This window comes from Sebastes umbrosus, chromosome 1 (genome assembly GCF_015220745.1).
Source record: "Sebastes umbrosus isolate fSebUmb1 chromosome 1, fSebUmb1.pri, whole genome shotgun sequence".
NCBI classification, from domain to species: Eukaryota; Metazoa; Chordata; class Actinopteri; order Perciformes; family Sebastidae; genus Sebastes; species Sebastes umbrosus.
The window spans coordinates 15,150,825-15,177,501 of NC_051269.1; the positions used below are offsets into that span (position 1 = coordinate 15,150,825).

The following is a 26,677-nucleotide window of genomic DNA, read 5'->3' on the forward strand; positions in this document are numbered from 1 at the left end:
TTCAAACGCTGACTAAACGGGTATTGAACAGAGAGCTTGAGTTATGGATTTAATGAAGTTTACATGCTTCACCTGGACCCAATGTTACGAGCATTCATCGGGAATGCAATTATTCACACCAGTTGAATTGGTGGGCCTCGTCTCTTCGGTGTCAATAAGTCGTTTTGTTTTTTGTGTGCTTCTGATGGTCTTCCAGATCACGGGCGAGAAGCGGCCGTCTTCAGAGATGATGAAGCCCAAGCCCAAACCCCAGAAAAAGAAGAAGAAGAAGGATCCAAATGAGCCCACAAAGCCAGTGTCAGCCTACGCCTTGTTCTTCAGAGACACCCAGGCAGCCATTAAAGGACAGAATCCCAACGCCACCTTCGGAGACGTATCCAAGATAGTGGCGTCCATGTGGGACGGACTGGGAGAGGAGCAGAAACAGGTAGATTCATATTGTGTACATGTGTACTCAGAGTATGTAGAATATACTGTTTAGCGTTGTACTTAAAATAGAATTATATAACATATGAAAGAAGGGTTTGGCCATGTAGGGCATCCAGCAGATATGGAGCAACATTAACATTCATTTGGAGTCGTATCTCTGGCCACCTGGTGAATATAAGTCCAACATTCACTCTCCTTTTAGCTCTGATTTTGGTCTCCACCAACTCCAAATATCTGTCTCTTTAGCTGCTAAATGCTCCGTTATGTTTACCAGCTAGTTGCTGACTTTATCTGTTTTATAGTTGGTGCTGGGAAGGTAGAAAACAGTGGGATTTTAGAGCTTTCGTTGCTGAAAACAGCTGCCTGCGACAACCACAGATACCAGATTTTGATTTTGTTGATTTATTGATTGCTGTTGGGATGTAATGATAATTTCAACAAATATAACACAAACATGTTTTTGATGAAGATTAATAACCCTAGCTTTAAGGTTTTGATTACAGTATTTCCCTACCTTTCAATCAAGGTACTTAGTCATGACACTTTACACACACACACTGGGTACACCAATAGTTGATAGCCGCCCGTTAAATGTTAGTTACAAGCATGAAATGAGTGTAAAACTGCTCTACTAGCCCAGTTTACATTTGTAGGTCGTGGTCATGCAAATTGACAGGTCAGGCTCACCACACATACTGTAAACTCTGCAGAGCATTAACAGCTTCAGAGGTGAGTCTCTCACTGTTGTAACTCACTGTGGGCAAACTGGTACCATATATGTATCTGTGTCACTGTCATTCAAGTACAAAGACAAGCTTGCAGCTCTGGTATTGTTTTTCACAATGTTCTTTTGACAATTTAATAAAGCTACCTGGTAGGTATAGCCAATTATAAAGTTTTAACTGGAAGTGCAGTCACGTTAAATTGTTTATATAAGCATATGAGCATAGAGTGCATACTCTATACATCTACCCAGAAACCCCTGGGTATGATGGAGCTATCAATTTCAAAAGTGTATTACCAACATTATTTGTTTATTGTATGCTAAAACTGCGTAATAATATGTATTTAAGAAGTGGAATGATGGTGCAGCACCAGATTCAGATTTTTTCTAAAAAGAGATAATCTACTCTCCACAATGCAACTTGCATCACATAGCATAGAAAATAACTCTTTTATGACGTGAAAGTCATGAATCTAATGCCTTAAAATCTTTTTAATCAATTAGACATGCCCAAATGATACAGAATCAAATAGAAGAAATGATGCAGCGGAAAAACGTTGAGAAAAGTTTGTCGCCATCAGCAGTTGGGACACATTCCCTGAATATTTTCAGGAGTCAATTTAATGTTATTACAGCCTGACCTGCGCATATGGAAATGCATTAACATTTACTGCAGTTTAGAGCGTTTTCCACCCGGCAGCACATTTTCTATTTCATTTTAGCATTCCACACCAACAGACAAAGTCAAAGGGGGGTTTCTATGTGTTTGTGGTAACAAATGATGGTGTGAAATGAATGGCGAACGAGACAGTCTGATGATCATGCGCGGACTCATATTTTTAGAATATCCAGTCGGGGCGCAGCCTATTGGGTGTCAAATAAAAGCACCTGTCTCCATGACAAAGTGCAGCCCATTCTCCTCAGCCCCAGCCACCGTCGACCAGACCCCATCTAGCAATGTGTGTGTGTTTTTCTCCCACCAAACCTACTTTACACGCTGGACTTTGGAGGCCGTCTGTCCCTTTTATTTGCAGTTAATTTTTGCCGCCTTCACCGGGGCTCTTCACCATGAATCTTCATTTCGCCGCTGACACCCTTGAATGTGAATTCCTCATTTCCTGTCCTTTTATTTATATCTGTTGCCTAGTGATTTGATCATGCTGGGAATACAAGATTAGCAATTGCCTTGTCCTTGGTTTCGCCTCAAGGACATCTGCTCCTGAAATGTTATTGTTTGTGCTTCTTAACCCTTTGCGTCCCAGCTTCTTTTCACCTTAGATTTTGCACTGTAGATGCAGCGCTCTCTCTCTCTCTCTCTCTCTCTCTCTCTCACTCTCTCTCTCACTCTCTCTGTCTGTCTCTCTCTGCTCCTAAATGCATTTGTCCTTCACAACATTACCTGGGAACAGAGACGAAACTAACAAAAAGGCCAATTCCTCCATTAAAAAAATCCACACCATTTATTCCACCACTAATTTTTTGATTTGTTTGTGCACTCATATGTTGTAATCAAACGTGTCACTTTGCAAGACACATAATTAACTTGAGGTAATGATGTCATTATGGAATGAAATGTAGGGACCCTGTCTGGGCAATAATGACACTGTGATTGCTCTAATGATTCTCTGTGACTAGCACTGTCACTTATTCCTGCGCGACAAATGGATAAACTTGATAACCGTGTGTTTACAGAGTGTAACCAATTCAGCTAATGCATGTTAATACTCATTCAAGTCCAAGGTTATTAAAATGTCTGTCTTTGCTTTGAACAACATATTATAGAATTAGCATAGCTGCCAAAGTTAACGTGATAAATTTGTTTTAACACCACTAATTTCTTTAACGCATTAACGCAACTTGCGATTTTTAGGTTGTAGCGGGCTCAGTTTTCAAGCTAGAGTGAAGATAGCATTGCATGGAATCATATGAAACTAAAAAACCTAAGGAATACATTGGTACCAACCGTGTCATACTAGCTCGTCACGAAGAAGATTAAATAACGCTCCAAACTTGCGCAAAATTTTGGCGAAGAAAAACTGTCATGGCCATTTTCAAAGGGGCCCGTTGATCTCTAACCTCAAGATATGTGAATGTAAATGGGTTCTATGGGTACCCACGAGTCTCCCCTTTACAGACATGCCCACTTTATGATAATCACATGCCGTTTTAGGGCAAGTCATAGTCAAGTCAGCACACTGACACACTGACACACTGACAGCTGTTGTTGCTGTTGGACTGCAGTTTACCATGTTATGATTTGAGCATATTTGTTATGCTAAATGCAGTACCTGTGAGGGTTTCTGGACAATATATGTCATTGTTTTGTGTTGTTCATTTATTTCCAGTAATAAATATATATATGCATTTGCATAAAGCAAGCATGTTTGCCCACTCCCATGTTGATAAGAGTATTAAATACTTGAACAATCTCCCTTTAAGGTACATTTTGAACAGATAAAACAATATGCGATTAATTTGCGGTTAATCGCGAATAACTATGGACAATTATGCAATAAGTTGCGATTAAATATTTTAGTCGATGACAGCCCTAATAGCATACTGTATCACCAACTGTAATGTTTAAGAGAAATGCGTTTAGATTGAGAACTTGCCATGCCAGGGTCTCATAACTTAAACATTTTCAAATACACAGCTTCAGTTTCTATCTCTCCCTGCTCTTGGCCTGTTGATGTATATACTGTTATGCCTTTTTCTTTTCCCCCAACATTTGCGGACTGTCACGTCATCTCTATAGGACCGATGAGGTGTGTTCTATAATGTCACAGTCAGACCCTCTGGAGCCACGCAGGAGCACCAGAATGTAAACACATGCCTTCCCCTACACACAGCTTTGTTTTAACTAGAACATGGCCCCTGTTTCCAATTACCCATAGTACTACTTCTCAAACGCACCATGCAGCAGAATTCACATAAACGCATTGAAGGCGGCGTGTTTTATCGCTGTGCTTTATTGAAGAAATGATCAGAAAGCGTCATTGTTGTGATTTGTGTTTTCTTTTTTTGAGCTTCAGTGTGCGTTTTCCTCACTTTGCTCGCGCCGTTGTGTATTCTCCAGTGTCGCCCTTGAGTTTGGCAGAACAAAGTCGTTTTTTTTATTCATGTTTATGTTCATATGTTCTTTTTTATTAAGATGTTTTGGAATGCCTGCACGCTAGGCTATACAGATTTTCTTTTTTTTTTATTCCCGAAGGCCTTCGTTTTATAGTGCAAGATCAATGCGTTTATTTGGGCTGCGTTATTCCTCAAGGTGACTACATGTTAAAGCTGCCCCAGAAACACAAAAGAACAGTTTTCTTGTTTTTTGTTATTTAAGATTAAGATCAATTTTCTTTTTTTTAACAGCAGTGGGGAGGAATAATGGAGTTGGGTAGGAGGGAGGAGGTACCTTAGTTTTATCAAATTGAGTCTGCTGTGTTGGAGTTGTGTGAAAAGGTCAGAGATAGAAGGAAGAGAACACGTCACTTTGTTTAAACTGCATGCTTTGATATTAAACTCCTTGTATCGCTTCATTTTAGCATCTATCCAAAGATCTCTATCTGCTTTTCTGTCTGTTTTCTACATACATACATTTTTTTTAATTTCTTTTTCATTTGTAACTCGGTGTCCTCTCTCCTCTCCTCTCCTCTCCTCTCCTCTCCTCTCCTCTCTTATTTTCCTCTCTCTTCTCTTCTCTTCTCTTCTCTTCTCCTCTCCTTTTCTGCCTCTTTGTCTAACTTTTACATTCACTAATGTTTTTTTATTTCTTTTTAATTTTTAACTTGGTCTCCTCTCATCTTTTCTTTTCCTTTCTCCTCTTCTCTTTTCATCTCCTCTCCTCTCCTCTCCTCTCCTCTCCTTTCCTCTCCTCTCCTTTCCTCTCCTCTTGTCTCCTCTCCTCTCACGACATCTCCTCTTCTCTCTTTTCATCTCCTCTCCTCTGGTCTTTTCCTCTCTCTTCTCTTCTCTTGTCTTCTCTTCTTTTTCTCCTTTTCTGCCTCTTTGTCTAACTTTTACATGCTCTTATGCTTTTTCTTTTTCATTTGTAACTTGGTCTCCTCTCCTCTCTTCTCCTCTCCTCTCATATGTTCTTTTCTCCTCCCTTCTCCTCTCTTTTCATCTCCTCTCCTCTCCTCTTGTCTCCTCTCCTCTCGTCTTCTCTCCTCTCCTCTCCTCTCATCTCTCCACCGTCTCTACTTCCCATTTGTTTCCTCCTCCTCCTCCTCCCCTTCCACCTCCTCCTCCTCCTCCTCCTCCTCCTTCTCCTCTAACCGGTCGCTCGGCTTTTCGGTCGTCGGGGTAATCACTCCCTTCAGTGTCAGCAGGGTGCGGAGTTATTGTCTCCTGTAATTAACTGGTTATCAAACAAGAACATTTCATTAAGGTACAATTAGGGGCTAATTCAGGCGGGACACCTCTGTGTCAGGATTACGACGGAGGCATATGCTCTCCCCTCGCAGCTTTGTTATTTTTAATTCATACTGACCTGCAGCCTCTGACGGCTTCAATTGCTAATGAATCCACTCACTTTGGAATAATTAGACATCCTTAGGCATGGTAATTTATTTAAAAGTATCCGTCGTTGCTCGAATCATTAGCTGTGTTAAATTGATTTGAAATTAAAGCTGCTGGGAGAAGTTTGGGGTTCATTAAAGAGGCAGCCATGGCTCTATCAATATTTAAGGGGTGAGGGGTAAGGTTGTCACTTTTTTTTTTTTTTTTCACAAGAGCTGTAATTCATTATCTGTTTATATTATGATGAAAATCTGTGGTGCATTATTGCATTTTTTTTAGTTCCTATAATTCAACGCAGTCTCGTTCCAAAATACCTGAATGTATATCATGTAGGGGAAATATTAATAATAATATTGTAAATAGGGATGAGTGAGAGGATAAACATCGGCTGTTTGAGCAGGAGATTGTATCCGTCTTCATCGTGGTTTGTTTGCCGCTCCGTGTGCATGTCTTGTTTGTTTATTGACTGTATGTGTTAGCAGCTGCCAGCCTTTGTGCATTTTGGCAACACATGAATGCTTAATGGTTATTCTACCCCACCTCTTTGAAAGAAATGACCCCGTCCACAGAGCCACAGACAGTCTCACACTGAGGATCAGTAATTACCCGCTGCATTCACACACACACACACACACACACACGCAAACACACATTCTCCTTCATATTAAAATGCTCCAGAGATCTGAGTCTTCCTCATCGATTTAAGGGTGGACTTTTTTTTGCGACTTGTTTTCCCCGCATCAAAAAAAGCCAACGGCGTCTATAAAGAGCCTGTGAGTGACATGTGATGACATTAACTTGAATTCCCTGTCTTAACGCATCATTTGAGGTTCATTCAGACGGCTTGAGATTGCCTCTCTGCTAATGCTGTTTTGAATTCTTTTATTTTTTTTGCTCCTCCTCGTCTGAATGACTTGCTGGGACATCAGCTCTGATTAAGAGATGAGCAACAGCCTTAATAGAGGAAGAGGCTGGAAAGCATCACAGAAAAATGACAAACAGCCTCTCATTTAGCTCTGTAATATTTCTTCACGTTACAAGCTTTCTCTGCATTTCATTCTGGGCATTTTTGAAGAAATACATGCAGCAAATACATCATGCAGATGGTCAAATCCTCAACTTGTGAATGCATTTGATATGTTTTTCATTACAGAGCATGATGCCGGGTCACACAATCACACCATGACTCCCAGAAATCTCATCCACATCCATTCTGTGTGGACCGCAGGGTCATTTTAGCCTTTGGCATCGCCTTGTAATCAATCGTTGTTGTTGTTGTTGTGTTTGCTCCTGCAGAGCTACAAGAGGAAAACAGAGGCTGCTAAGAAGGAGTACCTGAAAGCCCTGGCCGCCTACAGAGCCAGTCTGGTTTCCAAGGTAACCGCGGGGGTCACATCTTTGATATACATGGGTCAGCGGCGATATAAGGGATGATAAATTAGACAGAGAATTCCTCTCACTCTTATTCCGAGGAAAGGGTCCACTCGCTGCACACAGGGGTTAGTAAGTTTGTGTATGTGTGTGTGTGTGTGTGTGTGTGTGTGAGGGAGTGTGCGTGCGTGCGTGCGTGTGTGTGTGTGTGTGTGTGTGTGTGTGTGTGTGTGTGTGCTCAGAGGAGAACAGTGAAAATTAGGCCTCAAACACACCCAATTTGCAACCCGGGGAGAAATGAAAAGTAACAGTACACGTCTGTGTGTGCGCACGGTCATCAGTGTGCACATGTTAAGAGTAGAAGTGGGCATCATTTGCTGTCCTCCCGGTGTTTCTGTCCTCCCTGATGGGCTGCTAATGTGTTGGCTGAGGTTTGCTCACACTTTACCCCTCTCTCTTTGCTGCAGGTTACTCCAGTTGAGCTCAGAATATTAGCACTCGTTTGTATAAAAACAAAAAATTGAATTTATTCTTATATAGCGTCAACTCATAACGGAAGTTAATCTCGAGACGCTTTTCATATAGAGCAGGTCTAGACCGTATGTAACTTAGAGACCCAACAAGAGATGAGCATGTATTGTTACGCGACAATGGCGAGGAAAAAACTCCCCTTCAGCCGGTAGAAACCTCGGGTAGAACCAGGCTCTGGTTGGGCAGCTATCTGCTTCACAAAAGTTATTTTTAAAGCTGATATAATATGTTCCCCAAAACTCTTCGTACATCTGCAAAGACTCATACAATAGTTATCACAGCACAGGGGTGTTTTAGTCTGTCGGTGCACCGCTTTTCATTTCTGCATTGTTTTCGAAAAACACAACTCCAAATTGCATTAGCATAACACCAAGCTCCTCCTCTTCGCCCTCCCTCTTCCGCGTCCTCCTTCCTCCCCCTCCCCATCCGTGCAGCACCACACTTCCTCTCACGCTCATGGGCCGAAAACAAGCACCTTGATTAAGGCATGAATAGTTAATTCATCAGCCTCTTCACTGTGGCATACTTTCAACTAAAAAGACCATTCTCATCTCTTGTCTTTGGTTGCAATTAGACATTCATGTCAGAGCTCCTATACAGAGGCTTGATTGATACTATATGTTGGGAGATTGCCAGTCAAAAAAACTGACTAACAAAAATAAAACCTGCAACAACCCCCCACCCTCCCAATCACTCATTCAGGACCAGCCAATCTGAACGCAGGGCTGAATCTCATGATTCAACGCCACTTTCTTTTTTTAATTACCAATGAAGGAGTCTTTTCAAAGTGAATTGGGGCGGGTGGAATTGGAGGTAATTGGAGTATCATTTGAAGGATTCACATCTTCGGCGTGCACCTGTTGCCTTTTTGTTTGGTGACGCACGTCGGTTTGTTTGGCAGGAGAAGAAAAAACAAAAGTTTGATTGCTTCCCACTGTGTGTCACGGCACTTCTCTTGTGTTCATTTGAATCCGAACAGCTCCCATGTGATTAAAAAAAAATCTAAATTAAAGAAAAATTCACAGATTTCATAAACGTGTCACTCCTCACAAACTCTCATTTAACACATATCATATATTTCCTCTGATGGAAATCATTGCACTGCCGTACATCACCCTAAAATGCCCCCTTAAAATAAAATAAGGTGAGACAAATCACACCCACTCTCTCACACCGTTTCTTCACTATTTCATTTTCCACTTGACCCTGCAAATGTATCTGACCCTCCCTCTTTTATCCGTCCCTCCATCCCGTTCCATTGATTATTTCATGGGTTCAGAGGGATGGATGGGAGCCATTACTAAATAGCAGACCACCACACATCACTTCGGCCTGTCTGACAGTTAATGAGAAACACTGGATGTATTTCATACATACACCACCCCATAAAAGAAGGGGAGACAGAAAGACCTGAAGAATAAATGTGTGTGTCGGGTCTCGCGTCATCCACGGGGGTTTGTGCGGAATAAATAAATAAAGAGAGGAGGAGCAGAGCGGCGAGCGTGGGTAGCATGAGCTGCCATGGCTAAACAAACTATAAATACTTTAATAGTATAGAATTAGTGCATGCTGTTACAATACTACCATTTAATACTACATTTTCACATTAAATTACATTTTCTTGGAAGAAGTTATTTCAATAATTGTCTTTTAATTTGAATTTGCCAATGCCAGCTGCTCCATTTCTTTTTCTTCATTGACATGTTGTTTTGAAAACTTCCCCTGAGAGAATTGTCTCTGTGGGATTGAGGAGGCACAAAGAATTATGGGACAGTTTTATCATTTAGCTCCATTACCTAGTGTTTGCATGTTCATATCTGTCTCAAACAATATTTGCAAACGAACATTGCCCTATAATTTCCATACTGTTAATCAGAGTCACAATACTGCTTGTTTATGGGAAGAGCAGTCCAAAAACACTACAGCTATTTAACACCACAAAAAAATAAATAATACAAATCTTACAGATCCACATTTCAATAAGAACTTTGTCAAATTCCAACGTGTTAAAGGGGACATGTCATGCTCATTTTCAGGATCATACTTGTATTTTGTGTTTCTACTACAACATGTTTACATGTTTTAATATTCAAAAAACACTTTATTTTTCTCATACTGTCTGTCTGAATATACCTGTATTCACCCTCTGTCTGAAACGCTCCGTTTTAGCACCTGTCTCTTTAAGACCCCCTCCTGAAAAAGCCCCGTCTGCTCTGATTGGCTTGCGAGAAAAATATGGCACACCTTTGCAAAGGTAGTTCTCAAGCTGTGCGCGGTATATATAGAGTGCTCCATGACGTATTTTTGTAGGCCAACCAGGAAGTTAGCATCGCCCTGGTTTCCTCGTCAAAAAGCCAATTGCATTTTTCCATTAGGTTTTGGATTATTGCAGAAAATAAGCTCTGTGGCAAACAAATGTTTATGAAACTTATAAGTTTTGTTCAGTAAAATAATCTCCACAAATGAACACCACTTTTATGATTATTGAATTGTGAATGTGATTGACAGAAGTACAAAGCTAATGTTAGGCTATGAACAAACTACACCACGGTCACTGAACATGTGTATACACAACGAGGCTGTAACGGCGGATGAGTTGGCGTGATGACGTTAAGTAGTCTAATTTAGCCACTTGTTAGCAACCGCTTCTTTGAAGACACGTAAAAGCTTCAAAATTCATGATTGTGATATTTACCGACGTATTTTATGTTGTAGAACAAAATGTTAAAATCTCCTAAGCTTTTGTTAACCACAGACTTTATTTCAGTCGTCTAAAAAAAAACATTGACTTCGAGACGAGGGAACCGGAAGTGCTACAAATGCTAACTCATTTCCGGGTTTTAGGACTCATTCCTGCAGCAATCTATTCTAATGAGCCTGCATGTGACATAGGAAGGGGAGCCAAATCTGAATGGCTTGTTGAATCACATGTTTTCGGATCTAGACAGCCCGCAAAAAACTGACTGGGTTGTTGTATTTCACAGTTTGTGGGTAGGTAGACACTCCAGATACCCAAATGTATGTGAACTAGCACTGAGAAAGTGAGTTTTTCATGATATGTCCCCTTTAAATATTCAAGCCCCAACCATTACATAAACCCTTCAGCAAGGTAACCCTACAGTATGTTTTAGCTTTGTCCATCATTTCTAGTGGTTAAGATAACATTGTACTCATCAAAGAAATACCTGAGATCTTAAGATTAAGCTAGATTCTTTATTATAACCTCTTTATTTGGAGGTAAGCACACAAAACCTCAATGGAAACTATGTAAAACTACAAAAATAAGATCCACAATGTAATAAAGTGGAATCATCCTTTAAAGCTGAAGCTATTGTAACGATGAGTGTAACCATGTTTCCCCCCTCCTCCGTCCCCTCCAGACATATAATGACCCTGTGGATACAAAAAGTGGCCAATCGGGCCAGGGTTCTCCCCATATGATGCCAGCCAACCCGCCCCTGTACAGCGTGCCACCTCCCCCCCAGCCGTCGTCGCCCTACCTGGGCCCCGGGGCCTTCCCGCTCACCGACCTGCAGAGCTATGCAGGACACGCCCCCCGCCACGCCCTGTCGCAGACGCTCAGCCAATCGCAGATGCTGCCAAGCATTAGTGCCTCTCCCCCTTCCTCCTTCCAGATCAGCCCGCCCCTTCACCCCCACCAGCAGCTCTCCCTGCACCAGAGCTCGCTCCTCAACCAGCCTATCCGCATGCAGCAGGTCCAGTCCCAGCCAATCATCTCTCACCAGATGGGGCTGCAGGCCTCTCTTCACTCCCCACCTCCTGGGCAGCAGGTATGGAGACGAACTCAGACGCACTCCCTGTTACGGAATAGTTTATACTTGAAGATATGTTGGCTTAATTTTCTTTCTTTTTTTCTTTCTTTCTTTCTTTTTTTCTTTCTTTCTTTCTTTCTTTCTTTCTTTCTTTCTCTCCAGGGTTTTTCCCACCTCCAGTCAGAGTATCAGAAGAGCATTGGGGGTTCCCAGTCTCCAGGAGCCCCTGGCCCTGGTCCAGGCCCTGGAGTGGCTCAGAGCCATGACTGGGACAGTGAATACTGCAATCGGGAGTGTGGCAACCACTGCAGGTCAGTGAAGACAGAGGAGACCGTTTTATTTGCTTCCCACAGTCTGTTTTTTCCGCAATAACCTTCGTTACTGTGACTCATCAAATCATAGAGTCTTGAAGGACATTTTGAATGGAGACAAATTAATTGATTTCAACCACATTTTCATGTGCTGTTTGATGTTTTTAGTGAAAGAAAAAAATATAAAAAATAGGCTATTGGGAAAAAGTAAATGATGATTTTTCAGGTTGAATTTGTCAGATAGATCAACATATCATCTTACAACGGTTTGTATGATATTTTACACAAAGTTATTCCTCAATTTGAGCGCATTTACCTTAGAATGTCCAGCAAAATGTGAAATAGACTTCCGTTTAGACAACGTAACCACTTAGTTAGGTTTAGGAAAAGATTGTGGTATGGGTTAAAATAAGTACGGAAATGGCGTAACTTAAGAACGGAAGTTATGTGACAAATAAATCAACGTTGACTTCTGGTCAACGTAAAAGTTGAAATATTCCCCATTTACTTTTGCAACGTATCCTCATACAACAGTTCGTATGATATCTTACAAAAAGTTATTTCTCATTTTTTTGTGCGTTTTCCTACGAGTGACGCACGTGTCAATTTCCACCCCAGTCTTTTCAAAAGAAACTTCCGTCTTCACAGGAAACAACATGATTTGGTATTGGTTTCACACGGGGTATGAACTGGGTAAAAGGTCTGTGTTTTTTGACCCACCCATCCACCCCGACCTCCTGCCTATGCAGCTTTCATCGCTCTTTATACTTCCTGGTTCATGATTACGTACAAATTGATTTTGTGGGATATACATGAATCAAAGTGTATTACTTTTCATAGGTATAGCTACAAACGGTGTATGAGAACAGCCTGGATAGATACAGTCCAATCCACGTCTTAGACCAGAGCTCAGGAATAAGCATATATAATCTTGTCAGACGTCTCTCCCACTGCTTTCACAATATAAGTGTTGAAAATTGTCAGCTCCGTTCCAGCGAGACAGGGGAGACAGCTGGAGAGGTAATGGTGAGATAATAGAGCTTGTCATGTGTTTGTCAGACAGCGGTGAAAAACAGATGTTCCTAGCACAAGTTTTCACTGTTATTGTACTAAACGGTTTGGCAGCCAGTGCAGTCCTGCAGCACGGGGAGATATTCAAGCTAAAGTAGTATGAAATGTGTCGTTTAATTTTGTGTTTGGTAGTTAGGTAGAAGCTAAGAGAATGGGTGTTCTGGCTTAAATTGTGGTCATGTAAAGTATTTGCAATCGGAGGAAATTATACCTCCTTTTGTGTTTCAATTAGGGCTTTCAATCGATGTAATAATATTTAATTGTGATTAATCACAATTTTTTTTATCTCTTCAAAATGTATCTTAAAGGGAGATTTGTCAAGTATTTAATACTCTTATCAACATGGGAGTGGACAAATACGTATCTTTATATGAATGTATGTATATATTTATTACTGGAAATCAGTTAACAACACAAAACAATGACAAATATTGTCCAGAAACCCTCACAAGTACTGCATTTAGCATAAATATCCTTAAATCATAACATAGCAAACTGCAGCCCAACAGGCAACAACAGCTGTCAGTGTGTCAGTGTGCTGACTTGACTATGACTTGCCCCAAACTGCATGTGGTTATCATAAAGTGGGCATGTCTGTAAAGGGGAGACTCGTGGGTACCCATAGAACCCATTTTCAGTCAAATATCTTGAGGTCAGAGGTCAAGGGACACCATTCTCAACAAAATTTAGTGTACTTTAGCGTTTGGAGCCTTATTTAGCCTCCTTTCTGACGAGCTAATATGGGTTTTCTAGTTTCATGGGATACCAGTATCCTCACTCTAGCTTTAAAGCTGAGCCCGCTACAACCTCCGAAAGATCGATTGAGTTAATGCGTTAACGAATTTAGTGGCCTTAAAAATGAATTTGCATGACGGCGTTATTAGCACATTAACAGCCCTATAGTGTGAATCCTTCTATTCTTTAACATTGTGTCCTTGTTTGTAATCTAACCTGTGCTTCTGTTTTTTATGTCTTATTTTTCCTCTCCAGTGGCAGCATGATTGGCAGGGACAAGCCACTCTACCTCACCTGAAACTGAAGATCATGCTCTGTCGACAAATACGACACCGAGGAGTCTACTCTCACCCCCCTCACCCCTATCCCCCCAAACCTTCTCTTCTGATACACACTTAACATACAATAACACACATAGACAGACACACACACACACACACACACACACACACACACAAACACACATTCCGCCTCCCGAATCACCACCACCACCGCCACCTTTTTTTGTCAATGTAATTATTATTTCTCTCAGTTTCTAGACAAATTTGTGACCAGAGTTTTTTGACTATAGATGACTGCTGTCTGTACCACTTAATGTATTAGCAGTCCTCTTGCTGTTTAAAATTTGCCAAGCACTTATAAGGCCCCCCATCCCTCCCTCCCTCTTACCTCCCCACCCCTTCCTCTCTGAGTTGTGCGTCTACGCCGTCTCTGATACAGGCCGGGCTGTAGAGCACTCACCATCAAAGTCCCCTCAGGGACCCCATCCAGCTTTAATTAGAATGAGAAGACAAAAAAATACTCTTCCTCTTCTTTAATCATTTTAATTTTTCCTTTTGTGTTTTTTTTTTTGTTTGTTTCTTTTTCGTTGTTGTTGTCGTTGCTGTTTTATTTATTTCTGGCTTGCGAAAAATCTTTTTTCTTTATTTTTTTTTTGCCAATAAGCGTTGGGCCCTGTACTGTAGAGAAATATTAACTTCTAGTAGGTTCAGCGCAGGCTTTGATGTTACGGTAGCTTCGCTTAAGGGCCTGCAAATTGATACAAAAAGCTTGGGTGGGGAAACAAAACAAAAAGAATCGTTTTTTTTAATATTAAAGACCTGTTGAGGTCTACTGAGCTGTCACAGTGTGATTGTAAATATCACTTTTATGGGATCAAATTGGGAATTGGAAGTCCAGATAGATTTGTTTCTTCTTTAATATTACATGTAAGTCATTCTGTGTGTGGGTGTGTGGGTGTGTGTGTGTGTGTGTGTGAGTGTGTGTGTGTGTCTGGACGTTAGAATGTACCCCCATTCATGACGTGTGAAGTGTGTATGTGCGCGTGGACAGACACGTGCGCGTGCGGGAGTGTCTCAGTGTTCGGGTGTCGAGTCTTTCTCGTGAATTTTAACAGCCTTGTGCAGCTGGATTTTCAGAGGAGTATTTCACACTCTCGTTCTTGCATTAAATCTGTGCTCACTGGTGTGTTTTTTTTCCAATAAAGTTCAATCTAAAACTGAATACACAATATGTGTCCTGCAGATCATTAAATGGAAAAGAGCCAGGTGAGAGACAGAGAGGGAAAGAGATAGAAAGAAACGCTGTGAGATAAAAATGAGATATAATGTTGCAGGTGGAGAAAAAAAAAGATATTGCCTCAAAATGCCCCCCCCCCCAACCCCACCCCACCACCACCACCTCCCTTTTCTTATTTTGTCTGACCATAATGTCAATTCTGTCTCCTCGACATGCAGAAGTGAAGTAATGAAATATGTGAATGGAGCCATCACATCCACATTACGGTGATTTTTTTTTATAAGTTTCTACTTGGTGTTTGGTTGTGTTGATCTCATCTTTTTAACTTTTTTGTGTGATTAACAGAAATGCATTTTGCTGACAAAGACATCTGTATTTATCTCTTTACTGTAGCATAATTTTAGTTGTTACAGAACTATAACATTTTAAGTTGTGTAAAAAATAATAAAAAAAAAAAACCTGCCAATTGTAGTTATTTTATTTGTAAAGCCAGTAATGATAAATATTTTAAATGGTTATCGATATATTGTTTTCGCTAGTTTACCCATCATCAGCCATTTGACAGGTTTTCTTATTTATGAAAGGAATTAGATCACTTTTGCTTCTTACAATGGAGGTGTATTTTTATTCTTATTTTATTGTTTAGTTTCCTTTGGTTTGATAAAAATGCCGATGACCACAGTTTTTTTTTTTCTTTATTTTTTACATTTTGGGTGCTGCTCCTTTTTTTTTTCTTCTTGCCAGCAGCATCTGTTTGTGTCACAATGCTTCTTTTATTTCAAACCTGCATAATAAAAAAAAGTTTAAAAGTGATCACGCCTGATGTCTGTTAATTTCCCTGTAGACTTCTTCTCTAATGAGATGATCACACCTCTTTCTTTTTTTTAAGTAATCATTGTTTTAAAGATCCACCAACACCCCCAACTCACTGTACCTTATTTGCACTTACGAGGGTCACATTTGTATCCCATCTTTATATTTAGCTCAGGGCTCCGATGGCATTAGCTAATTAGCCGTGGATACAGAGTACACCAGCCAGCGTGGATATTGCCAGTAAACTATCTTAACAAACAAGAGAGCAGATGCGAGAAGACGTTTGCTTTGCTTGTGAAAGTGGTGCATCGTAGGCGTCTAGTGTGAGATAAAGAGAACAGAGAAACGCAATGTGCACACAAACTCAGGCAACCGTCCAAGTACTGATTTTACCCCAATTGCACACGAGTCTTCTTAGAGACTTTCTGAGAGAAGAGAGAGATTGAAATGGAACTGTCACGATCGCTCCATTCAATGTTTTATTCATTTTACGTCTGCCTGCCGTCTCTTCCTCAATAGTATTGAATTGGCAAATAGATCATTATTGCACAATTGGAGAACCTGCCACTTTGTGATATGACACACATTATATGAAAATCACAGTCTCAATACAATATGAGATAAAAGAGGTTTTGGGTGCAGCCACACAGTCTGTGCCTTTTGTGTATATACACAGTTGTGTGTTTTTATTTCTTCCTATTCTGTGTTTTGGGTGTTGCCTCTCCTCTCTAGCTGTATTATATTTGTGCATACATCTTATTTTTCTTTACTACACAGTCTCTCTGTCGTACACAGATGAGCTCTCTGGCAGTCGTTGTCTGTAGTGATACTGTAGTAAATACTGCGAGAAGACAGTATCACTTTGACACTCCCGTCAGCGCCCTTAATCCCATCCCTCGTCTCGGAGTCAAAGTCATGAGGCCGACGGAGAATGAAAAGCTACAATTTATGGGGGGGAGGAGGATGCCATTGAGAAGAGAAGAAGGTGAATGCAGCGGTCTTGTTGGTTTCAAGAGAATCCCAAAGACCACTGCAGTGACGAAATGGATGGCATCAGTTTAGAGCAGGCTGGTTGACAAAGGCGAGGTCTGTGTGATGTACATTAAGAAGGTAGCAAAATAAAAAAGATGCAAAACCACTATAACTTACTATAGTGCATTAAAACAAATCATTTTAATGATTCACCTTATTTTGTGTTTTCTTTTCAACGTATCCTCATACAACGGTTCGTATGATATTTTACTAAGTTATTCCTCATTTTTTGTGCGTTTTCTTACAAATGTGCAGCAACATGGGACGCACGTGTCAATTTTCCGCTTCCAGACTTTTCAAAATTAACTTCTGGATTGGTTAGATTTAGGCAACAAAACTACTTAGTTAGGTGTAGGAAAAGATCATGGTTTGAATTAAAATAACTCCAGAAGTGGTGTAACTTAAATACGGAAGTTATGTGACAAACAAATCAACGTTGGTTTCACACAAGGTACGAACACCAGTCTGCTGGGTGAAAGTCTGGTGTTTTTTGACCTGTCCCATCCACCCCGACCTCCTCCCTACACGACGTACGCTCTTTATAATTCCTTGTTCACAATTACGTGGATTACAAACAAAGTTATGTTATGGGATATATATATACAAATTAAAGTGCATTACTTTTCGTAGGTATAGCTAAGAACGCTTTACAGTGAACAGCCTGTCCTTTTGGACCCATGTGTTTGATATGGTCTTTAGGCGACATAAAATGAGTTAAAACACAGTGAATCTTTCATTCAACCAAATTATTTTTTAAGATAAGATAAGATAAGATATTCCTTTATTAGTCCCACAGTGGGGAAATGTGCAGTGTACAGCAGCTAAGGGTATAATGCAAAAAAACAAGATGCATCAGCTAACACAGTAAAAAACGAGCTATACAAAGTGTAACAAAATATGAACCATTTAAATAGAAGGAAGTATAAAAATAGGAGAAGTATATACAGTATTGACAATAAACAGACTATTAACAAAATTGCACAAATTTAATGAGGTTTGTTTAATGATGAAACAAGTCCAGCGTCCTGAAAATGAAATATTTCAGGACAATGTTAGACTCAGTAAAACAAAGCAAGTTCTGATAAATGTTTCTCAGTGTTGGAAACTCTCTATGAGCATGACTGCCACATGAGTTATTAATTTATTTGTGTGCAACTGATTATTAAAAATATAACCGTGCATGTACAACAGGGTGAGCATGTTTGTAGATGCTGAATCTGAGGTCAACCTCAGCGTGTGTGAGTGTTCGACTGTGGAGTCTCTCAGCCAACGGTGGAAAATTTCCATCACCAACACGCTTGTAAGATCCTCCCTGTCACAAAAAACGTTTATTTTCTTAAAAAATGTACTTCATTTGTTGTGGTGGAGCAATGCACCATCACTTTTCGTGCGAGCGTGAATATAAATATGGTTAATCTGACCACATGAGACAGCTAGCTAGCTGGAGCTTATCTGTCCTTTGAGTTTAGAGTGATGCAGGCCAGAAGGTCAGCGGGTGTCTATGGGTGAGCTAAAGGCTCGTATACACGCAGAGAGCACCAGACATACCGAGCCTCTCACAGACAAGCTACTGTAGCACACAGGCAAAACGTTTCAGTTGCAACTTTGGTGCTGCGGTGAAGCAACAAGCAGCAGGAAATGTGGGTGGTTTTAACAAGAAATGGGTTTCACTTTGTGTTCAGAATCAGTTAAGGTTTTTTTTTTTATGCTGACTGTACTGCACAAAGTGAATTAGTACATCGACAAAATACAATATTTTACACTACATATTTCAATTGTGACTTCATTCTGGAGTACTTTTTAATTTAGCATAATTAGCAACTTAGCAGAAGTTGTAAATTATTAATGATTTCATCAAAGTCATGTTTTTTCTTTTGTCGAAGACCTCTGTCTGGAACAAACTGGGTTATCATTATTTGACATGACAGTTTCAGCTTGCATTCTCATAACTATGCAACAAAACCCCGGAGCAAACAAGGGGTGACAAAATATAACACATAGGACATAACACGTGAGGCACACAAAGCACACTTGTGGTTTCACACCTGTAGATGTTTATGTAATCCAGCGTGTATGCTATGTCAGCTTTGACAACCACCAGGTGCTGCCTGCGGTGGCCAAATTTGGTCCATTTCCTGTTTTTCTGATATTGCAAATAATAAAGTTGTCTTTCAAAGAATCGGGGCTGCAATTTTTTTTACATAGCAAATTCTCCTGAGACTCATTGTGAAACATCAAGAGATGAAGACTTTCTCTCTATGACTGGATTAAACCAAATTAGAATGTCTCGATATCAATTTGGCTACTTTCTGCCTCACACACTGCAGGATCATTAGTAAATAGTATTATGACATTGTATGTCCAAAATAACACAACTATTTTTATAAAAGTGACTGAAAATCACAATTAAATAAGCTGGCAAATGGTGCAAATACCAACACTGCACTGGGTAACCCTTTAGGCCGTCAAGTACCGACACTTTGTCACGGTCGTCGGCGTGTGATACGGCCACACAAGGTGCACCTGTATGAGACGCACCGGGCTTTCCATTAACTACAATGAAAACTCATCCGCTTCAATAGTAAACGCTCAGAGAAAGTGCGGCGGGACAGTGGTGATGTAGTTTAAAGCGTGAAAAGACACACTTCATCCAGGAGGCCACTGTTCCTGTCCTGTGCTTCAAACCGCCTTCCTAAACCTAATTAAGTGTTTTTTATGCCTAAACCTAAAGTGACGCCAAGGGATATGACAAAGCGGCAGTGTGATGTGTTGGGATGAGACCGTGTTTGTGTGTGCATAGCGCTTTTTTGTTTTTTTAGGTAAACCAACTTCCCAGTATGAACACTTAAAATGGCCCTTAATTAAATCATTAGGTTTTAAAAGTTGGAAAATGCACTCATAGCCAAATACAGAGTTACTGTCCTTCCTTTGTTCAGAAGGAGGCTAAGGCTGAGGGCTAAGAAGCGGGGAAACGCTAGTGTGCTTGTTATGGGCCCCATGGATACGAAAGATCGCCGAAATATCTGGGAAATCTAGTCAGACTTTTTATTTTTTGCTTCATATGCTTCATAGGAATGAACGGGCATACATGGTCATAGCTAATACGGCCACTAGAAGTTGCCGCCTAAAAAATAAACGTAAATATGGGTCGTAATAAGCTGCTTGCACAGACGACCTATACGGATGTTTTGTTTTTTTAAGGAAGCTGGTCTGCACAAAAACATTTTTCCTTACAAATGTTAGTGCCACAAGCATGTCATATTATTGGAGGTGCTCTTTGTTGGATTGGAACAGCAGTTACTATATTTAAAACTATAGCTTTGCATGTATGAAATAACATCTAATTTGCTTTTTATTTCATATCGCTTTATGTTTTCTTTTTGAGCTCTCTTTTAGAGAAGCATCTGATTGTGTTCATATTTCAGAAGCTGCATATGTCTGGCAGATTTTTTTAACAAGCCGATATTGCACTTTTGATCTTTACGAACACGTGGAAATCGTGGTTGGAGCCAGAGCATTAAGCAAATGGTGGCCACAAAGAGAAGACTTGTTTGATAAGAAGTCTCTCTCTCTCTCTCTCTTTCTCATTTGGCTGTGGGCTGTACGGGGCAGGAGCCCACATCCCTGAAGAGAACACCACTGTGCTCACTGAGTAAGAGGTAAAATAATAGTGCCTCACATTTCTCCATCTCAGCAGTTCTTAAGTCTTCACTTGAAGTGGAGATGAGTCAGATTGAGAACCACATACATAACTATTTTCTCATCACCCCTGCAGTCGTCTGTGAAAGTCAGGTCTCTGCCCTGGATCACCTCACTCACACTGGAGCCACAAAAAACGGGACCAGCCATATGCAGTCATTTCAGATGTTTGTTAAACGCCGCAGCTGCTCTATTTGAGCAATATCGCCCACACATGCTGCACCTTAGATCCTCCAATAATTGTATGTTGGAGGGAGTGTTAGAGAGAAATGGCTGTGTTAGTGTAACAAGGTTCTGGTCCAGATGTTTGGGATTAAAGGCTTGTTATGAAAATACAAAATAGTTACTCAGGAAGTAAGGTATTCAGCTCTGTCATGCACATGGCATGTAACACTATTTGAATAGGCTCGAAGATGAGATTGGGAAAGGATTCAATTGAATATAGTGCAACATGTTGGCATGTTGTATAATAGACTAGTACTAGCATTTGGTTGGTGAAAAAGGTCCATGTTCTTAAAATCGGCACCATAGCAACCAAGCTGTGGGACATGCTTTGCCAATATACAGTAAATGTAACTTCACAATGCATTTTTACACTTTCACTCATCGCTATGACACCCAGCATTGCTCAATTTACTCATTTAATTATCAAACACTGAATATTTAGGAAAGATTTTATGAAAATAAAAGCATTAAATGGTTGTTCATGTTTTCTAATTCTCTCATAGCAACAGCTAATTACTTCTAGTGCAGAAAAAAAAGCTTTTCCAGCTATCTCTCGATATTATATCTCTCAATTTCTCCCATGCAGTGAGCCGTATGGTTTAAAAAAAAAGATACATATTGGTCCTTTGGTAGATCACATCCTTCTTTTGACAACATACAAACAAAGGAACAATCAAACGGTTCAGACATGCCAACACCAAAAATGAAACGGCCAAGTATTTAGGAAGACATGAGGGTGTACAGGCTGTTTTAGCGAGCTAACATTAGCGCTCAAAATGCCAAATATCTCCCAGAATCTCAAGTCGTCTTCTGAAAGCAGAAAAATCCTGCACTCTCAAGAAGTATGAAAAAAAGGAACCACGCAACACAGTGCCATTTTTGAGGCCTAATGGAGATATTTCTTAGTTAAGTTTGGCTAATGCTACTCAGTTAATACAAATACTGATCTTCTTGAAAAAAAGAAAAAAAGATGGTCAGAAAAATGAGATTGCTAGCTGTGACTAGTAGCTAAAAGTGCAAGTTAGCACTTGCGTCTTCTTCTGGGACTATAAATAAACGCTCAATTTAAAATTAATTTGATGAAATTTGCAATAAATATTCTTTATACCAAATAAATTGTCAAAGTTTGGTGGTAACTGTATTGTCATATGCTTAATTGTGTAAACCTGAGCTGTCTGGGATGGTAGCCACTGCTAAATGCTATACACATGTTTACTGTCTTTTTGGTTTTGCTCTCCACTGTGGAGCTCTTTGAACTTTGAGAGTTCACCAAAGTTGAATTTGGTGAACTCTACTTGCTTCGCAACCGGAAGTGCATATTTTTTTTGCCCCTTAGCTCGCATAGAATGGAAATGAAAGGGAGGTGTTAGTTTCAGTGTTAATGAAGTCGTGTTTCATTTGTGCGTGGAACATAGCTAAGTTAGCCAGCTAGCTAGTGTTGGTGACGTATATTGTGCAAAAAGAGAGATGTAGTTCACCGAGCGGTTTCACACAAAACTAAATGATACTACAGCAAACTGCTTCTTTCTTGACTTGCAAAATGATGTTTTAAATTGACAAACATCTTACCGTATGTGTGATTCATGGCGCAATTCCGGAATAAAAAAAAAAATGTCTTTTCCGAAATAAGGTCCCATGCATGGATGTATTCAGAGAACTGGATACAGCGTTGGAGGCAGGGCCCCGTTCATTCCTATGAAAGTTTCTCAGTGGCGCATGATGCCAAAATGGCTCGACTTCCGAGTGGAAAAGTACCCGGATCTTCCGGCGATCCTCCGCATCCATTGGGCCCATGGCGCGGGCGCAGTAGCGTCTGTTCAGTCGAATGGCTCGGTCACGGGGTCAAAGCCGTCATGCTGTCGTCACGGCTTGCTAACTCCGCCTCCCAGCCCTCGCTCCAGCCTCGGTCTGGGTCTCATTCACATGAACGGAGGAAGGGAAATAACTCTGGATTCGGCTATTAGTGCATTTTACAACTTTTAGGACCTAATGATTTAAATAAGGGCTATTCAAGTGTTCATACTGGGAGGTTGATTCACCTAAAAAAAAATTATTGGCTGAGTTACAGACGTCTCTTTCCGAATGTAAGTCTATGGGGAAAAGTCTTTTTGGGCCAAATGGTATCACGTGACGGATACAAAGTTGTTATACCACCGTTTAGCCACTACTACAAATTTTTTTTGCGCTACCTACTGGTAGGTGGAATGAACTACATATAACACTGCTAACAAGCCAATAATCTATTAAGCTCTGAAAAATTGTCACATTTGGCAAATATATTATAAAAGTTAATTTGAGCACTAACTCAAAGGAAGTTAGAGTGAGGACAAACTGGATTGTCTTGTTTGGTCACTGTGAGCTCCATTGTGTCTGACACGTGGTATGTCAAGTATTTCTCATCTTTACTAATCAGTGTTTATTTACCTGCACAATCCAGAATGCTTTGTGCTTGTTTGCAATTTTCATATTTCAAATCCAATATATCATTCCATCTTTAAGCCCTATCACTCTTCATTTATGTCTGTGAGACAAACTTTCTTTCTTCCCAAGGGACATTTATTTTTGTCAGGTGCATCTGCATTCATTAGAATCAAATAAACCAGAATCTTCTCTTTCTCTTTCTTGAGTTTTCTCCCTCTCTCTCTCTCTCTCTCTCTCTCTCTTCCAAGTAATGATACTTTCTGTCACTCCAAAGTGTTTTCAATCAGTCTCCCTGGTTTTAAAGAAATTGACTTAAAAGGTTTGGAGGGGGTGAAAAAATGTGGATTGAATTCTAACTTGGGATTCAATTCAAAGGATCATCCTGGGCTAAATCATTCGCTGAGAGTTCCAGGTGCAGCCACACGAACCCTGATGAAGGCCACATGGCGACGACGTGTGGGTTTTACAAATAAATATTAGTTCTTAGTGAAAAGCATTCAACTCATTTCTCAATGGTACCCATCCATTCTTTGAATCTTGTCAGTACAGTAGGTGAAATTACACCAGAATATCTTTATCAATGATGAGTTCATTTTCCATGGAGAAGGGCAGCAGCTGTGTGAGCAGGTCAGGAGTTCAGATTGGGGAAGAATACTAAAGAGAATCCTTGGAGCTGAAATTCTACTGAATTTTTGGACTCAGCCATTGTAAATTTAACCTTATCTGTGAGAAGTTTGAATGCTTTTGAATGATTTTGATGCCACCCTGCTACTTTTATACACAGGATTTGAGACTGTGTGTTCCAGTTCCCATTCTACCATAGTATTTAGTTTGAAAGAAAAAAAATGTAGTATGTCCCAATACATAATATGCCAAATGCAGTATGCCAAAAATGTCCTACTGCATCCGGTCGTATTTTGCAGTATACAAGCAAGCATGCTTTTCTGGTTGTTCTGAACTACAATCCTCTGCGCAGCAGAAGATACATCACTAGTGACGCAAAACCAAGAGAAAGGGAATAGGTTACAGATAGATGACAGCCACTGACAGTTTATTGACAGCAAATTGACAGAAGCCGCAATGACAGACAGTGCAAGTGTAAGTAGACTACTAATGTTACATATTGTTGTGTGTATAACGCATACACTGTATATAAGAAGGGAACGTGTCACCGTGACGTCACCCATTGGTTTGTGGACTGCCGTTTTGAGCCTCAAGTTCGTCATTTTTGGCATTGCCATCTTGGTTTTTGTCTTCCGCCATGTTTGTTTGCAACCAGAAGTGACACGAGAGGGTGAAGCTAAGTACAACCAAGCGCTGAACAAGACATTTTCAGGCGAAGGTTACAATGGTTATAGGTTATAATTAACTTTCATGAACTGAAAACACACTGTGAAAGGGTTAGAGTTGTAAGACAAAAACACGGACGACTCCCAGACCGGACAACGCCGCGGTAGCGACCTGTCAATCACAAGGTAGCCACAACCTAAAGCATCCCCTGCTTTATGGTCTATTTGACTCTAAATGGGACCATAATTTACTAAATGAACATCATGCTGTATTTAAGAAGACTTGAAACTAGCGATTGAGACCATAAACTCATGTTTACAATGTTTACTGAGGTAATAAATCAAGTGAGAAGTAGGGTCAGTTTCTCATAGACTTCTATACAATCAGACTTCTTTTATGCAACCAGAGGAGTCGCCCCCTGCTGGCTATTAGAAAGAATGCAAGTTTAAGGCACTTCTGCATTGGCTTCACTTCTCAGACCCGGAGGTAGCCTACTGGTAAAACGTTAATTAATAGATTAATATAGGCTGCATTTAGTTACTTAAAATTTCCCGCTACGGAGTGCGACAGATATGAGCAAAAGGGTCAAAGTTCAAAGCGCAATGTTATGACAAAGTAGTACGTCCTAATTATGTGCATACTGCATGCAACAGTACATACTTTGTAAGGGCAGCTGCAGAGAAAAAAGTATGCAATTTGGAACGCTACGTAAGAGTCTACAGCCATGGCGTCACTTTGAGGCTGTACTTAGGCACCATAGTACCATGAGCTAAATGGTAACATCGGTATGCTAGCATGCTCACGATGACACTGCTAACATTAAGCAAATATAATGTTCACCATCTTAGTTCAGCATGTTAAAAAGCCAACGTTTGCTCGTTTTGCAGCAAAATGCTTTGCAAAACCAAAGCATTGTACAGATGGAAATTCTGATCTCATGGTGGCACTGGAGGAAAAGTCAGGGCATCACCAAAGTTAGTAGGATTCTTCCTCTGGGTACCGTGCATGTCCGTACAAAATTCCACTGCAACCCATCCAGTAGTAGTTGAGATATTTCAGTCGATTGACAGACCGACATTGCCATCCCAAGAGCCACGACACTAACATGGCTGAAAGGATGTTCTACAGTTTTCTACAGCTTCCTGTCTGCTGAGTCCCAAGACGATGAAACCCTAATGTGGACAGCTCTAAAACAATCCCTTAGATGAAGACACAGCATCACCCATAACCTCCAAAAACCTATTGATTTTTCTATTTTCTCTCTATTATAAAAGCTAATATGTGAGCAGCCCAGAAACCTAAGTCACAGATCAGGTGGACTCCTTTAATATGAGCCATAAATTCATATTATACACACTGCAATCTTATCATTCATTAGTGAGTTTAATTGCATTTGTTAACCGTGAGCCAGTAATGACTTAAATCCTGTTTTCTTCTCACACCCACATACATGCAGCTCGCGGCCTCTTCTTTCTCTGCTTGTCAGCCTCAGATAATAAACACAGGAGAACATTCTGGAAAAGGCACTTTAATATGTTTCTTTAAAAAAAAAAAAAACGGATTATCAAATTAATGGAAACTGCTCAATAACTGCTGCAGTGAGGAATGCTTCCCACCTAATTGAATTAGGGTTTTTTCATTTCTGTGATTTCTGTGTTTGTTTTTGGCAGCTGCCATCTGTTTGCCTGGGACCAGCTCTATTAATAAGCTATTCAGATTGAGATGGGGCTTTATTCCAGCAACTGTTTCTCACCTCCTCTCTCTCCCCTTTTTCTCGCTTCCTCGCTCGCTCAAATGATTGTCATGGAAATCATCAGAGGTGCCAAAGCACAAACAAAAGAAAGAGCTTTAACACACACCTGAGCCAAAAAGAACAGAACTGTAGTCTAATTACGATGGGAACAATTAAGACTGTGCATATTTATTGACAGGGGACTTCACACAGGAGCATATGCTCATGAATACCAAAAAATGAAGGCAGGATGGGGCGGTTGTGGTGGTGGATCTGAATGTCTATATGATGGTGTTGCTATGGGGGGAAAAAAAGCATTTTAACCCTTAAAAAAGCAATGAAAATGTGCATTTTTTATTGTAATTCTCTTGTTTTATGCACTCATTTTGTGCAATGTTTTGATGTGCCACCTTTCTGAAAGCAATCTGGCCATTTTCCATCGCCTCAAACAAAGACAAAAAATAACTTAAGTGTGCTCATCAGCACCAGC

General features: G+C 40.4%; 1 protein-coding gene across 9 annotated transcripts in view; it reads left to right on the forward strand.

The window, feature by feature from the left end:
- tox2 (TOX high mobility group box family member 2) overlaps positions 1-15,788 on the forward strand; it is a 137,666-nt gene extending 121,878 nt beyond the window's left edge. For 6 of the 9 annotated variants that reach the window (XM_037769762.1, XM_037769747.1, XM_037769710.1 and 3 more), the window contains 5 exons: positions 185-427; positions 6,962-7,042; positions 10,948-11,358; positions 11,503-11,651; positions 13,713-15,788. In XM_037769762.1, the coding sequence (XP_037625690.1) occupies positions 185-427; positions 6,962-7,042; positions 10,948-11,358; positions 11,503-11,651; positions 13,713-13,755 (927 nt within the window). In that variant the 3' untranslated portion in view covers positions 13,756-15,788. The remainder of the gene's footprint in view (positions 1-184; positions 428-6,961; positions 7,043-10,947; positions 11,359-11,502; positions 11,652-13,712) is intronic. The other 3 variants (XM_037769721.1, XM_037769740.1, XM_037769776.1) reach the window with 1 other exon arrangement.
- The last annotated feature ends 10,889 nt before the right edge of the window (positions 15,789-26,677 follow it).